General features: G+C 46.1%; 1 protein-coding gene across 2 annotated transcripts in view; it reads right to left on the minus strand.

Annotated features, from left to right (window-relative positions):
* The window catches only part of LOC144818001 (complement component C6-like), a 909,016-nt gene that overhangs the window by 299,614 nt on the left and 593,451 nt on the right, over window positions 1-15,951 (minus strand). For both annotated transcript variants that reach the window (XM_078675007.1, XM_078675006.1), the window contains exon 11: window positions 15,638-15,863. In XM_078675007.1, coding sequence (XP_078531133.1) covers window positions 15,638-15,863 — 226 coding nt within the window. The remainder of the gene's footprint in view (window positions 1-15,637; window positions 15,864-15,951) is intronic.

A 15,951-nucleotide genomic window follows, 5' to 3' on the forward strand; every position in this document is an offset into this window, starting at 1 on the left:
CACTCTGCAACATTTCATTGCACGATATTCAACTGTATGCCACTCCACTGTATGCTACTCCATTCTACACCATTCCAGTGTATAGCCCTTCATTCTAGGCTATTCCATTGAACGACACTCCAATCTACGCCACTCCACTGTATGCTATTACACTCTACCCAATTCCACTGTATGCCACTCCAGTCTACCCCACTCCACTGATTGCTACTTCACTTTACACTGTAACTCTCTACGCTACTCCTCTGTACAACACTCCACTCTACTTTACTACACTGTACACCATTCCACTCTACACCCGTCCACTCTATACTATTACACTGCTATTACACAGTACGCAACTCTACTCTCCGCCTCTTCAACGTATGCCACTCCACTGTATGCAGCTCGCTACACACTACTCCAGAATATGCTTTTCGACTCTAAGCCATTAAACTGTACGCCACTCCACTCTATGATATGCCATTGTATGCTAATGCACTGTATGCCACTACACTGTATGCCATTATACTGTATGCTTCTCCACTCTATGCCACTCCAGTGTAAGCCACTCCACTCTATGCCACTCTATTCTGCACTAATCCATTCAACGCCACTCCACTATGTGCCACTCCACAGTATACTATTGCACTCTACCCTACTTCAGTCTACACCACTTCACTGTACGTCACTGCACTATATGCTGCTTCACTATACGCTATTTCACTTTGTGCCACTCTACTGTACACCACTCCACTCTACGCTAGTCCACTGGATGCCACTTCACACTGTACCTAACTCCACTGTACGCCACTATAGTGTACACCACTCCAATGTACACCACTCCTCACTAGACTATTCCACTCTATGCTATTCTAATGCACACCACTCCACTGTACTCCATTCTATGCTATTCCACTGCAACCACTTCACTCTATGCTATTACACTGTACGCAACTTCAATCTTTGCCACTCTACTCTATGGTATTTCACTCTACCCCACTCTACTGTATGTCACACCGCTGTATGCTATTACAATCTACACCACTTCACTGTATGCCACTCTTCTGTACACAACTACACTATACGATATTACCCTCCACACCACACTACTGTATGCCACTCCACTGTACACTACTCTACTATATGCTATTCCACTCTACACAACTTCACTTTACGCTATTCCATTTTAAGCCACTTCAGTGTATGCTACTCCACTCTACTCACTAACCACTATAGACTATGAGAATAGAATGATGAAACTTCTAAACAATGAGTTACACTATAGACCTAGCAGCGTGAGAGAATGGGACGATTTAAAGAAAAAGGTCCTTGATGTTGTAAACTTTGCTAAAGAGGACAACCTCATATGCGATGAGGAGTATAGGTTTTTAATAAATGAGAACCCTAAGGTCCCAGCACTATATGGGCTGCCTAAGGTGCACAAAAGCTTGGAGGATCCTCCCATGCGCCCTATAGTGTCTGGGATCGACTCTTTAACTGAGCCCCTCAGTAAATACGTTGATCACTTTATTCAGCCCCTGGTCACGAAATTGCCCTCATATATCAAGGACACCACCCATATGATCTCAAAAATTGAAGGGAGAGAATTCAATAAGGATACTCAATGGTTGGTGTGTCTTGATATTGAAGCGCTATATACAAATATCCCGCAAGAAGATACTGTAAAAATGATGAGGGATATTTTAGGTAATGAGAATGGCGATTTAACTACGCATGACACTTTCATTATAGAATGCATAGAGATAATCCTAAAAAATAATATCTTTTTATTCAAACAGGATTACCATTGTCAGATCAAGGGCACCAGTATGGGAGCCACATGTGCTCCCAGCCTGGCATGCTTGTATGTCGGTAATTTCGAGACAAAGCACATTTACAATGAAATGTGTCCTTTTTTTGAGAACGTGAAGTGCTGGTCACGTTTTATAGATGACATTTTTTTCATTTGGGAGGGTGAGGAAAACGATTTAGACACCTTCCTAGAATGGATAAACTGTGGGGATCCTAACCTGAAGTTTACCTCCAACAAAAGTCAAGTGTCAGTAGACTTCTTGGATATTCAGATCCACGAAAAAGAAGGGGTCCTTAATGTGGACTTATTTGTTAAGCCAACAGACCGAAACACGCTCCTTCACCACAAAAGCTATCACCCAAGGTGCCAAAAAGATGGGATACCTTTTAGTCAATTCCTAAGAATAAGGCGGAATTGCAGTGATAGAGCGAGCTATGAAAAACATGCAGCCTTTTTAAAAACAAAGCTCGCCCAGAGAGGATACCCAAATCGCTTAATAAAACAAGCTTACAAGCGTGCAAAGTATTACAATCGTGACAGTTTATTTGAGGCTTCATCCAAACCGAACAACTGTAATGATCAGATTGTTATGGTAAATGACTATAATGGTTTCAGTAATAAGGTGAAGAATCTGATAAACAAAAATTGGACCATACTAAATAAAGCAGGAATAACACCCATGACCAAACCTATATATGCATACAGAAGAAACAAGACCATAAGAAATCACTTAGTACACACCTTTAAAGAACCAAAAAGAGGAGGGCAAAGAGATGTTGTAAGTAACAACCCCATCAGGGGCAATTTACCGTGTGGTTCTTGCTCGCACTGCAAAAACATTATCAAGACTGACAAATTAGAGGTGCAGGGCATTACTCATTGGATGAACGAACACGTGAATTGTCGCACTGCCAATGTAGTGTACCTGTTGGTGTGCCCTTGTGACAAATGTTATATTGGTGAGACGGGGCGCGAAATGCGTCTACGACTCACGGAACATTGTTCCGCAATTAGAAATCACAAAAAGAATGCCCCCCTAGTTGAGCATTGGATAGCTCAAAATCACAGTATAGATGACATCAAGTGGTTTATTCTGGAAAAGATCAAGATATCAGTAAGAGGGGGAGATTTAAATAAAAAACGTAAACAGAGGGAACAATTCTATATGTCCAAATTCAAGTCATATTATCATGGATTAAATGGGCGTGAGGAGTGGGATAGAATGATTCGGTAATCACCCCACAGGGTAGCATATCCTTCCCTCTGGCACACTTTTCCTGAAGTCTGTACTAAATGAAACATATACTATAATATGACTAGGAACCAACCTTAATTTGACCAAAAATGACTTATGTACTTGAGTTCCTGATCAGGGAATTTGTGAAACATCACTCTGAGGTTCGAGAGTAGAAAGTAAAATGGTATTAATCTGGATCATATTAATTTAAGGTTGTGATAAAAAGTATAGAATTAATACTTGTTAAAGTCGTTCACGTCTGTCTCTTGCCCTTTTTGTGACATTGCAAAATAAGTGTATTGCTGAGTGAATATGGAATATGCATTGTTTAAACTCCACCAGTGGTATTCGTTAAATTACACAAAATGTAATAATCAGTATCCAATTGAGAAACGGGGCAAGCGCTGGCTTCCAACGTGTAGCTTGAACGCATGGACATAAACATGTAATTTCGTTTTAAAAATAAAGGGAAAAACATACCCGCGTAAGGGCTAGGTTAATAAAACTATACTTGAGAAGAGGCCCCTGATAATATAATATAATATATAATATATAGCATGAGATACAGGGAGTAATTTTGCGTGTCAATAGCGGGCCCGAACTTGAGACCCCGTAGTCCATAACGACCACCATAAACTACCAAAATGGCGCTAACAGACGGGCGCCGAGTGCAATACACGCTAAATAACCAGTAAACTAATACTGTAGCGAGAATGTGGTACAGACAAATATCTGCATACAAAAAAATAAATAAAGTAAATGCAAGGACAGGATGTTCTTGAAAAATTAAAACAACTAAATGGTATGGGGCAGATCTGGGAACCCGGAGGCCTTGAACTCGTGGCCCGGTAGTTGAACAGGGAGAATAAACTACAAAAATGGCGCTAATACACGAGCCGTGTAGTTTAAGGGGGATAACTAACTACAAAGATGGCGCTTAGACACGGGCGCCCTCAAACTAAACAATGACACCACAAATGTGCATAAATTAAATACTGACATTTGTGACATAATCAACAAAAGAAATAAAGCAGGGTACTCTCATGCGTGGAGAAGTGACATAGCGAACCCAAACTCAGGGATCCTTGTAGTTCAATTAAACTTCTGCTTCAAAAAACTACCGATATGGCGCTCATTTGTGCTGCGAAATTAAGCAATCTATTTTAATTAATGAGACAATTGCTAACCAATTTAGGATGCGCATGGGTATTTAAGGCGCACGCAATTTGACTAGCTCGATCAGAAGCAGTCAAAGCAGGAAGCGGTCGCAAGCACTTTACTCCGTGCCGGCAATGAGAAGGTAAGCGCTCTGTAGACGCACAAGCTAACGGGGGCTGTGTCACTTGGGGTGGGGCACTGTAATAGTACATGCCTCGCCTAAAGTACTAAAGAGTAGGCGAACGGTGGGGAATTTTGCCGTCAGTGATAACAATGAACGAGTATGTGGCTTCATGTTATAAAAGAGTAGGCGAACGGTGAGGGACCTGGCCGCCAGTAACAATAACGAATCAGCATGGGGCTTTATGTTAAAAGAGCGGGATACTGGGCAACAACTAAACATTAGATGCCCATGTCCAAGCGGTAGAAATCAGTAATAAACGGAATGCGTAGACATAATGTCAACTCGTCTTGGTCCATGTTTACATCCTAAGATGACCCATTGACCTTTCAGGTAGAGAGCAGATCAAAGTAAAATCACCGCTCCAACCTAAAAGTCAAGGCGTTGCTGGTACAAGAAAAACAAGGGCTGCACTCCGGGCTAATGCCAAATACTTCATCTCAATAAGGTATGTATGACATACCAACCGCCCTAGAAGCAAAGATGATAGGGCTATTAGAGAACGGTGATAACAATGAAGATTAAGACACTTAAACACACCACTATGTCACCCCAAATACAGGTTGGCAGACACCACTTGAGAGGGTGTAAGAAAGAAATAGCCTGAGTGTCAGCATTGAGCAATAAATTGATAGGTGGGTATCAACAAAATCACTCCTATAGGCTCAACTAACTTAAAAGTAAGGTCCATAATTCTTAAGCAATTATTGTGTTGTCCACAGGCGCAGTAACATTATCAAATGCATATGGCAAAGTAATACTACCAAATGCTTGTGGGCCAGACTGGAAAACAGTACCAGCTTTGACAGACACCCATATTTTAAAGGGACAAACAAAATCCCCATAAGTAAGTAAATCATGAGATATGGACGTACCAGCCAATATTATCTCTAGCATTGTGTATAATCCCTTGTTTTTCCCTTGTAGAAAGTCAATGACTGAATAAGGTTTTGGTGTGAACGACGAGAAGCGCAACGCCAAATAGAAATAAAGAAGTCCTGGAAAATTAATACAAGGACTGAAATCCCTATATTTCAAGTAAGGGGACTCAGTATACTAAATAGTAACCACTAATAAATTAGTCCACAACTAGAATAAAAAACTCTCCTTAGGAAAATGTACTGATTGTATTCATTTTTTCCTTTTTTAGAAAGAAGCAATAACTTTGGTTTTAAATATTTCGTCTGTCCTGAGGAAGGTGCCACAAATGTAATCTACGCACCGAAACGCGTCGACAAATAGGACTTATTAATTGTACATGAATTGTTTTGCATTGATGTGAATATACAAAATCTTTTGAACCAGGTGTGACTCTGAATTAGAAACCGTAATTCGGAATTGTTAGATAGCAGTTACAAGTGTAACAGAGCACCCTTTTTAATGATTTAAAGTGTGTAAAATTCAATATAAAGTTTGTGAATATATATGTCTTTCTTTTTAAAAAAAAGTTTTTATATAAAAAAAATTTAAATAATAAAACTTTGAGAGTAACTAAAAATGACATTCTAGTGTGGCGTACTAATGTTGAAAAACTGTTTAAACACAAAATAATATTAAATGAGTCATACGTGTAGGCCTGTTGGTCACTTATCGAAAGACTAATACACAGAAAGGATTTCTCTTTTGTTAAAACTTTTGTTAAAACTACTCCACTCTACGTCACTCCACTGTACTCTCCTTCACTCAATATAACTCCACTCTACAAACTCTACTACACTCTATGCCACTCTATTAGACGCTACTCCGCTCTATCCCATACACTCCACTATCCACATTTGTACTCAACTCTATGCCTGCATACTCTATTGAACATCATTCTACTCCCCTCTACAACAGTTTCCAACAATGCATAACACAGCACTCCACTCTGCTGTATGAGACGCCACTCCAATTTGTAACAGTTTCCTTGAATCTACACCACTTCAATGTGTGCCACCCCACTCTACTCTAATCCACTGTACCCTAGTCCACTCTACACCACTCCACTGTACATCCCTCCATTCTGCTGTGTCATGTCCCGAAAACATCATCCATCTCAGGCACTCTTCTGGACCTTCATTGGCTGAGAATTGAAAACCGAACCAAATTTAAAGCCATGTGCTTTATGCATAAAATTAAACTCGGTACAGCTCCTCACTATTTAGGCTCCCTGGTCCAGCCATATCTCCCTGCACGCCCGCTTAGATCATCTTCCCAGGCCAAATACTCAGTCCCTAGATTTAAATATGTCCGCATTGGGGGCCGCTCTTTCTCTTATCTGGCACCCGTACTGTGGAACACCCTTCCTATTTCTCGTTGCCATGAAACTAATCATGTTAGCTTCCGTAAAAGCCTTAAGACCTGGCTATTTAACCAGTAATTCTGCCTGTTGACGCATCTGTCCTTGGCGCCGGGAAACCACCGGGTAGCTATGCGCCTTACAAATCTAATTTAATAATATTAATGATAATAATAATTCTACAATATTCCACTCTTTCCCACTCCATTCTCCTACAGTCCACTGCACAGTATTCCACTTTACACTATTCCACTGTATGCTACTCCACTTTACAGGTATCCACTCTACACCACTACAGTGTATGCCACTCCACTGTACGCTCTTCACTTTGTGGCGCTCTCTTCCACTCTATATAACTCCACACCCAAGGTTCTTTTGTCCCTAAGTCTAGAAGATTTACAGATCACACCACAGGAGAGCCCTTCAGAGTCCTGTGACCCTAAACACTGACAGAAAGTCACATTTTGTATAAGCAGAAAAATGCCAACTTCACAAAAGTGTCATTTTCAGAATCGTAAATTAAAATCCGACTTCATCACTAAAGAGGATTTTTAATTACAATTCAAATGAGTGGAAGAAGTAACTCTATCTGCTCTCAAACTTAAGTTATCACTTATTAAAGGATAAATAGCCTTGCTACAGTGAAAAACAACCAGTTGTTCTCTATCAGTGTATTAAAAATATACACATGCACTACTTTTTAAGTACCTGCACCCTGCTTTGTGAGCTGATATGGCCTACTTTGTGTGTGACTTAGAAGTATTAAAGAGGACGGTTTGACCCTGTCAAAAAGTTAATTTTGCCAGTCCAGGCCAAAAATCAGTTTAACACTGCACTACAAGCTCCAGTGGCAGACCTGAGACATGTATTACAGTGCTACTTTATTAGGTGTGACAATCTGTGCTGCAGTCCACTGTAGTATTTAATTTGTCAGGCCTGGATCCACGTGGTACTACATACTAGGGACTTATATGTAAATTAAATGTGGCAATTTAGTGAACAACAATTTTAACATGCTTACAAGGGAGAGCACCAGCACATTACAACCTTGATTATACCATCTATAGTACTGAAATGTGTTCTTCTGTAGAAAGATATTGCATTGCTCCACATACAGAAAGCGATCATTATCCCCAGATCATCACCATCAATTCCAACCTATCCTATCACGCCTCGGCCAGTGTTATGTGTGAAGGAATACACACTGAGAATCTTAAGCGCTTCTTAAATGAATTCCACTGTCAGCGATACCATTATGGTAGAAGGTACAAAGTTCCTAGCTGGAGGAGGAGCAGGTAATGATTCTCCGATTACAGAATGGATGAGCCTCATCCTCTGACTGCTCATTAAATTTCCTCAACTAGCTTGAAGGCACAGTTCCTTCAAGCCAATCGTCATTACACCAATGATTCAGGTTATAAAGCAAGGCTGTAACAGGACCTTGAGGGGTGTTCAGAAGTATACTGGAGCAAAGGAGTTAACTGATGAATTTAAGTTGGCGCAGAAAACCTACAGGTAGTCAATTTCTGCAGAGAAGCAAACACGTCTACAACACTTCTGGGTAACTGTCTTATGTGCAAGTAAGAACTCTAACTCCAGGAATTTTTGTGCCCTGGTGAAAAAGCAAAAGAATGGAACTAACAGGCTGGATTGTGCAAATATCACTGAATCGGAGTGGGCATCCTTCCTCACCAGGCATTTTTGACAAGAGAGAAAGAAGACTGGTTGTGGCCAGGGGGCATTCAAAGTCCAAATGTAACTTCCACTCAAAACCTGCCCCAAAATCAAAATTGCTTGCTCTCTCCAGCCACGGACACGTTCCCCTTGATAAGTCGGCTTGACTGCATATTATAGAATGGCTAGAATGGTCACCCTCGAAGTTGGGGAAACGGTTCGAGTATCGGCAAGGGACGCTCAACATCCTGTAATTCTGGGCAAATCATTTACTCGCCCCAAGCCTAACAAAATGAATGTGTCCGTCTGTAATGCAACAGGTGCTCATGTAAAGCGTTCTGATACCTTCAGGTCAAGTTTGCACTATATAAAACTCCCCTGAAAATAGGCAAGGACGGTTGGGTCCCAGAGGCTTGCTTCGGGTCATTTTTAAACAGAATATCCCATTTTGGGCATGATAGCACTCCACACTTTTTGACTACTCCCTGAGGAGTTCAACAATACCCGAAACGTGGCGTGGGGCTATAATCCACCCCATTTATAACCCTAGTACAGAACCGAATAACTACAGTTGAATTGTGCTCTTTGATAACGAGGCTAAATATTACGCCAAACTGCTCCTGGTGGATCTACATCTGTGGGTAAAATTGAAGGAGCTCATCCCATGGAATCAAACAGGTTTTACAGTAAATCTGGCACGCTAACAAACCTGTTAGCAATTACAATCTTGCCGGATCAGACAACCTCTCCAAACTCCTTTCCAAACTCCTTATTCAATTCCTGTTTTGTTGACTTCAAAGCGCGGTTGACCAAGTACCAAGGGGGGCTCTCTGTTCCAAATTAAAGAAGTCGAGAATCCCTTCAAAACTCCTGGAGTCCATAGTCCAGTTACATTCCAACACCTTTATTTGCCATAAACTAGGGGATTGTGCCCATCGAGCCAGGAAAACCTCCACCTTACGGGGTGTAAAGCAGGGGTGCGTGTTAGCCCCTCCTACTTTTTAACCTGCTTATTGCTGATTTGCCACAAGCTCTAGATTCTATCAACAGACACCTTCCAAAGATTGGTGGCATATGGATCAGTAACCTGCTGTACACTGATGACCTGGCTCTAGTTAGTTCCACAAGAGTAGGGTTAGAACGCCTGCTAAACCAACTACACACTTACACAATTATTAATAACCTGGAGGTGGATCTGGAAAAAACAAGCTAGTTACGTGTGGTATAAAAAAGTTCCAGAGAGGTGGCAGGCTCTATAAGAGCAATAAGATTGTGGTGGAGCAATCATATGCGTACTTGGGGGTACATGTTGATGCTACGGGCTCCTTTTTGAGGCAACATAAGGAAGTGGTAGCAAAGGCCCTGTTTCTTCAGGTGCATCTTTCGAAATTATCAAAATCAGTACAGGGGCAAGCTTTTCCACTGGGGAACGGCAGACAACGGGCCCCCCGCCTGTGGCCTACCTTGTCTTCTGGCGCCCGTGGGCACCCAATGCCTGCCTCCTGCTCCGGCATTTGCCGCAATGTGCTGAGCGAGCACGCACCTCCTGCGGTGGCCCCTGCTGTCTCCTGGCCCGACGGCATCGACGCGCAGACAGGTGAGCGCGTACCCGCCCCAGCAACTGGCCTGCCCCGTCCCCAGCGTCGTGTTCAGAGCCACCCTACCTCCTCTGCGGACCCCCCCACCTGGCACCTGGCTCGCCCTGGCGTCATCGCCCGCAAGAGAAGACTGCCGGCAACGCCGCAAACCTCCGAGCCCCACCTCCTACTTTCCTCACGCATTTCGCGTGATACGGACCTCCGGCCCCCTCCCATTCCTCACGCTTTTTGCGTGGCATTGGCGGGCCCGTTTCTGCCTTATTGGGGACTCTTCCAGCGCGCCTCCTACAGCCCCCTGGTGCCAAAAATTTGCGTCACGCCTACCAGCCAGTCACCCCAAGCCAGGGGTTTGCCTTCTGCAGACTAGCCTTCCGGCTGTCGTCGCCCAGGCCCGTCCGCAACTGCCATGACCACCGAACCTCCCCTGGAACGTTCACGATCACAGGCCCACCGCCATCGCAGGCTGCGAGGTGGAAGAAGTGGGTGGAACGTCTGGAGAACTTCTTTGAGGCAGCAGAGATCGCGGCCCCGCGGCGACGCGCCATGCTTTTACACCTGGGAGGAGAAGCCATCCACAACATCGCAAAGAAAGTCAGAGAGGGCGGCCCATCCAAAAACTACACCACGATGCGCGACGCAATTACCGCGTACTTCGAGCCCTTCGCCAGCGCTGACTATGAGAGGTTCTTACTCCGCCAAGCCCGCCAGCTCCCAGAAGAATCCGTTGACATCTTTTATGCGAGGCTGAAGAAACTAGCAAGCACGTGCACCCTCCCTGATGGTGTTGGAAGAAGACAATATGGCCATGAGGGACATCCTCACGCTCGGACGGTCCAAGGAGCTGTCCAAGGCCAGAGCCGCGCATATGGAGGCCAAGCCTACCGTCGTAGTCAAGACAGAGCTGGTGTGTGCCCTCCAGACCGACACCCCAGATGCCCGTCCGAAGCAGCCCCGGCGAGGAACTCCTAAACCAGCCCAGTCATCGCGCAGCCGCGCCTGTTCGTGGTGCCGAGGTCCGACGCCTCACAATGGAGCCTGCCCAGTGCAGGGCAAAGTTTGCAGCGCCTGCGGGAAAGTCAATCACTTTGCGAGTGTGTGCCGGTCAACACCGAAGACGAAACAGAATGACCCGCCCAGAAGAGTAAGGACAGTGGAACCGCTCCCGAACAGCCCCATTAGCAGCGACATGGACGATGACGAACCCGACACTGCTTCCAAACATGTCGTCCGGATGCTCAACACCCTCGCAGCCACGCCGTCTGCAGCACCCATGTGCACCATCAACATACAGGACCAGGTGGTACCAGCTTCAATCGACACAGGCCCGACAATCAATCTAATGGCTGCCAGCGCATTTCGGACACTGACGAACGCCCCGGCACTACACCCCACTAGAGTGCAAGTGTACGCCTACGGCACCACACGTCCACTCCGCCTGTGTGGAATGTTCCGAACAGACCTATCCCATGATTCCACCCGCCTGCAGACCAAAGTCTATGTATCTCAGGAAGGTTCAGGATTCCTACTGGGATGCCGGACGGCGGAAGACCTAGGACTGGTCCATTTTGCCCTCACGGTCCAAGCCCACAGTCTCGACCACCTGGTGCAAGAATTCACGACCCTGTTCGACGGAATCAGGTGTTTGAAGGGACCGGCCATTCACCTTCACATAGACAAATCAGTCGCCCCAGTGGCCCTCCGGCACCGACGCATCGCATTCCACCTGCGGCCCAAGGTAGAAGCGGAACTACGAGTACTTGAACGAGCAGGGATCATCGAAAGAGTAAGCGGCCCCACCCCGTGGGTGTCGCCCATCGTGGTGGCACAGAAACCAAAACAGCCAGACGCCGTGAGAATCTGCGTGGACATGCGCATTCCCAATCTCGCTATCAAGCGTGAACGCCACCTAACGCCCACGATAGACGACATCATTGGGGAGCTATCTGGTTCGAAATGGTTCTCAAAGGTGGATCTGCGGTCAGGATACCACCAAATCCCCCTACACCTGGGTTCATGCCCGATTACCACCTTCTCTACTCACGCCGGACTCTGGCGTTACACCCGGCTCAATTTCGGAATATCAAGTGTCGCGGAAGTCTTTCAAAACATCATCCAGAATGTCTTGCAAGGGCTAGAAGGCGTTCTAAATGTCAGTGACGATATCTTAGTCCACGCACCAACCTTCGATGAACACATGCGGCTCTAAGCGGTGTTCACCCGACTGCAAGAGCGAGGCCTGACCCTCCACCGGGAAAAGTGCGACTTCCTGCGAAAGGACATTCGTTTTTTTGGATACCGCTTCTCTGACCAAGGGATAGGCCCGGATCCAGACAAAGTAAAGGACATTCACGAAGCTCCCGCCCCAACATCGGTGACAGCCGTCCGCAGTTTCCTCGGAATGGTCACCTACTGCGGGCGGTTCATCAAGGACCTGGCAGATCTTACCGGCCCCCTTCGCAACCTCACCAAGTCAACCACCACCTGGGAGTGGGGCCCGTAACAACAGGAGTCGTTCCGCAAGGCCAAAGCTGCCCTGTCAGCAGACACAACAATGGCCTACTTTGACCCCCGGAACGAGTCGCAACTGGTAGCGGATGCCAGCCCAACAGGTCTAGGAGCCGTTCTAGCCCAGCAGCAAGCCTGCGGAGAGTGGGCCCCCGTTGCCTACGCAAGCAGGACCCTTACACCAACAGAACAGTGCTACTCGCTAATTGAGAGAGAGGCCATCGCAATCCTGTGGGGGTGTCGGCATTTTCACATCTATTTGTATGGACACCCGTTCGTGGTAATCACGGACCACAAGCCTCTCATCCCACTGTTTCAGGGATCCTCCACTCGCCCTCCTCCCCGAATCGAGAAATGGGTGCTCCAACTCCAGGAATTCCAATTCACTGTGGAATATCGACCCGGAACCCGGAAACCCGTCGACTTCCTGTCACGACATGCCCGTCCAGTCACCGCAGCGGAAGCCACTGCTACGGAGAAGTACGTACGAATGATTGTGAAAGGTCCAGGCCGCTGCCTGTCTCTCTGAACGAAGTAGCGCGAGCCACCAAAGATGATGACTGCTTACAAATCACCATTCAGGCCATCGCCTCTGGAAACTGGAAACCTCTCCAAAGCACTGCTTCTTTCGTACGCCTGGAGCCCAAGCAACATTGAAAGCATTACACCAAGCCTGCAACGAAATGTCAGTCTCTCCGGAAGGGTGCCTCCTGAGGGACCCTGGCCTGTTGCTACCACACTGCCTCACCCAACAAGCAGCCCTCCTAGCTCACGGTGCGCATCAGGGCATAGTGAAGTCGAAGAACCGCCTTCGGAGCAAACTCTGGTTCCCTGGTCTGGATCGGATCGTGGAAGCCATCGTCCAAAGGTGCCCTGTGTGTCTGGCAACCAGTCTGTTTGACCACCCAGCTCCAGTAATCAACGAAGAGGGGCCGACGTCCCCGTGGGAACGAGCCAGCGTGGATTTTGGTAGCCTCCCAGGTGGAAAATACATGTTCGTCGTGGTGGACGACTTCTCTCGGTATCCAGAGGTGGAGATCCTGTCCTCCACCACCGCCTCGGAAGTCATACCGAAATTGGAAAAGATCATCGCCACCCATGGCCTCATCGGTGAGCTACGCACGGAAAATGGGCCACCTTTCAATGGCACTGAGCTAGGCGAGTACCTGCTGTCTCACGGTATCAAACATCGACGCATAACCCCAAGGTGGCCCCAAGCGAATGGAGAAGTCGAGCGGCTAATGAGTACACTAAACAAGACTATCCAGATATCTCTACCAGACGGTCAAAGTCTGGAGCTAGCCCTCTATCAATTCCTCCGTGAATATAGACTGACGCCTCATTGCACGACGGGAATCCCGCCAAGCCGCCTCTGTTTTGGCAGGGTAGTCACAGATACCATCCCACACCACCCAACGTGGGCAGCATCTCCAGCCCCACCGAACCGATCCATGGAACGAAGAACAAAGACAAATGCAGAAGCATCCTGTCGGAGAAGAGCCACCGACAGTCCGATTGAGGTTGGCGATCGAGTGCTGGTAAAGCATCGTCACCCAAGGGGAAAATTCCGACTGCCTTTCGAACTGGACCCGTGGACCACATCAATAGTACCATGGTCACCGCATCCCGGTGGGGAGAAAGAGTCACGAGAAATGTGTCATTCTTCAAAAGAGTCCCAACGGATGAAGACGGAAAATTCCCGGAAGCGAGAGAGAACCACCAGGACACTTCACAGAGCCCAAGGGAAGCGTCTAGAGATGATCCGCCGCCCAGAGCCTCCAGCCCAAAGAGCGCCCCCGCCACGCAAGATCAGGAAGACGCCCCGTTGCAAGGAGCACAGAGCAGCCAAGACACAGCAGAGAGAGACTGTTCGGAGGACATGTTCCAAACCCCGCCGAGCAGGGGCAGTCAGGGCAGGTATCACCTGTGGCCCTGCCCACAGCCATCTCAGAAGTACCGAGACTTTGTTGCCCGCTGCCGGCCAAAGAAGTAGGACCATCCTGTATACCAGTCAAGACCAAGTAAGACTGTTCCATTTTGTTTTTGTAACTTACAGAGACTGAAACGTTTTGACAGGCGATTTAATGCCTCTTGTTGTTTATGTAATGGTTTTTACATTTCTAGGTAAAGGAGGAATGTAGTGTTTAGTCCAGCATCGGGCCAACCCAAGTGAGTGCTGTTTGTGGGGGCTTCTAGCCACACCCCCCCTCATGCGTGTAAGCAGTGGGCCGACCCTACGTCCGCGCGGGCGGCACGCTGCTGTGCTAATAAAAGCCCAGGGCTCTGGGCGTGGTGTCAGAGCAATAGCCGGCCACTACAACAACTTACACACATGTGCTGTGCCATTATTTATAGGGCCTAACAAAACACCACAATTAGTATGCCTGGGAATCTGTGCCCAGCACAATTTCCGAGTTCCCTAGTGGTCATGTTTACGAATTAAAAAAGTGTGTAAAATTATGTTCAGGGGACGTCGCAAAACTCCATCTCTGCTATTACATTTTTGTCATTAATTGGACGCACAATGTTTCAATTCAGGTTTTAAACATAGAAAGATCACATTTCAATATTTAACTATAGTTTATTCAAATATGAATTGTTTCTTAGTACTAAATATGTGTTGTGACATATTAAATATAAACCATTGTGCACATTACAGTAGCATTGTTTTTTTGGATTCTAAGAGCGAGTAAAGCAATACGGGTGCTTGGAATCTGTCAGCATCATGCAACAAAGGCAATAGTAAGTAGAGAAAGAGTGCGCAGCTAATCAGACACTTTCTTGTTGTGACAGAAGTATTGACTGGCCTTCTAGATACACAACATGGCATCTATCTTGGGGAGAGGTTGTGGCGTTACGGCCAGACCTGCCGACATGGAGCTGGGGAACCAGGATCGACCCTCGACGTCGGCTAAGCTTCCTGTGATTCTGGGAAACTCAATCTCCCCGTGCCTACCAAAAAATGAATGTGTCCTTGTGTAACGTAACTGGTGCTCATGTATCGGGTCGAATTTGCGCTATATAAAATCTGCAAAAAAAAAAATCTATCTCCTCTTAGGCTTTTAATGTGCCTTCATCTTGGAATCAGGCAATGCCCTGTGTTATTAATTGGCTTGGTGGTCAATATCGCTGTCGTAAACAATTGTGTTCTATTTAAAAGCATTATTTTTCCTATTCATATGTACTTCTAGAAGAAAAAATAAAAAGGACAAACCTGATTTGTAATCTGGAGCTTTTCTTTCGCAGTTTTCACCATATGTTCCAGACTGGCACACACACACACAATCTGTGCCTGACAACACAGGTCTACCATTGTTAGGACAAGGGGCACATCGGCATGGATCAAATACCTCAGAATATTCAATAATAGCCCTCATGAGATTCCTTCGCTTTGTCACTGCACATGGAAATCCTTTCACAAGATCCAGTATGGGGGCAAGCTGTAAGAGGAAGGAGATTAAACAAAACACTTTAGATGCCCACCTGTATCATTTGGCTGATCTATTTCTCACATACAAAATGAAGCAT

Source organism: Lissotriton helveticus, chromosome 2_1 (genome assembly GCF_964261635.1).
Source record: "Lissotriton helveticus chromosome 2_1, aLisHel1.1, whole genome shotgun sequence".
Lineage (NCBI taxonomy): Eukaryota > Metazoa > Chordata > Amphibia > Caudata > Salamandridae > Lissotriton > Lissotriton helveticus.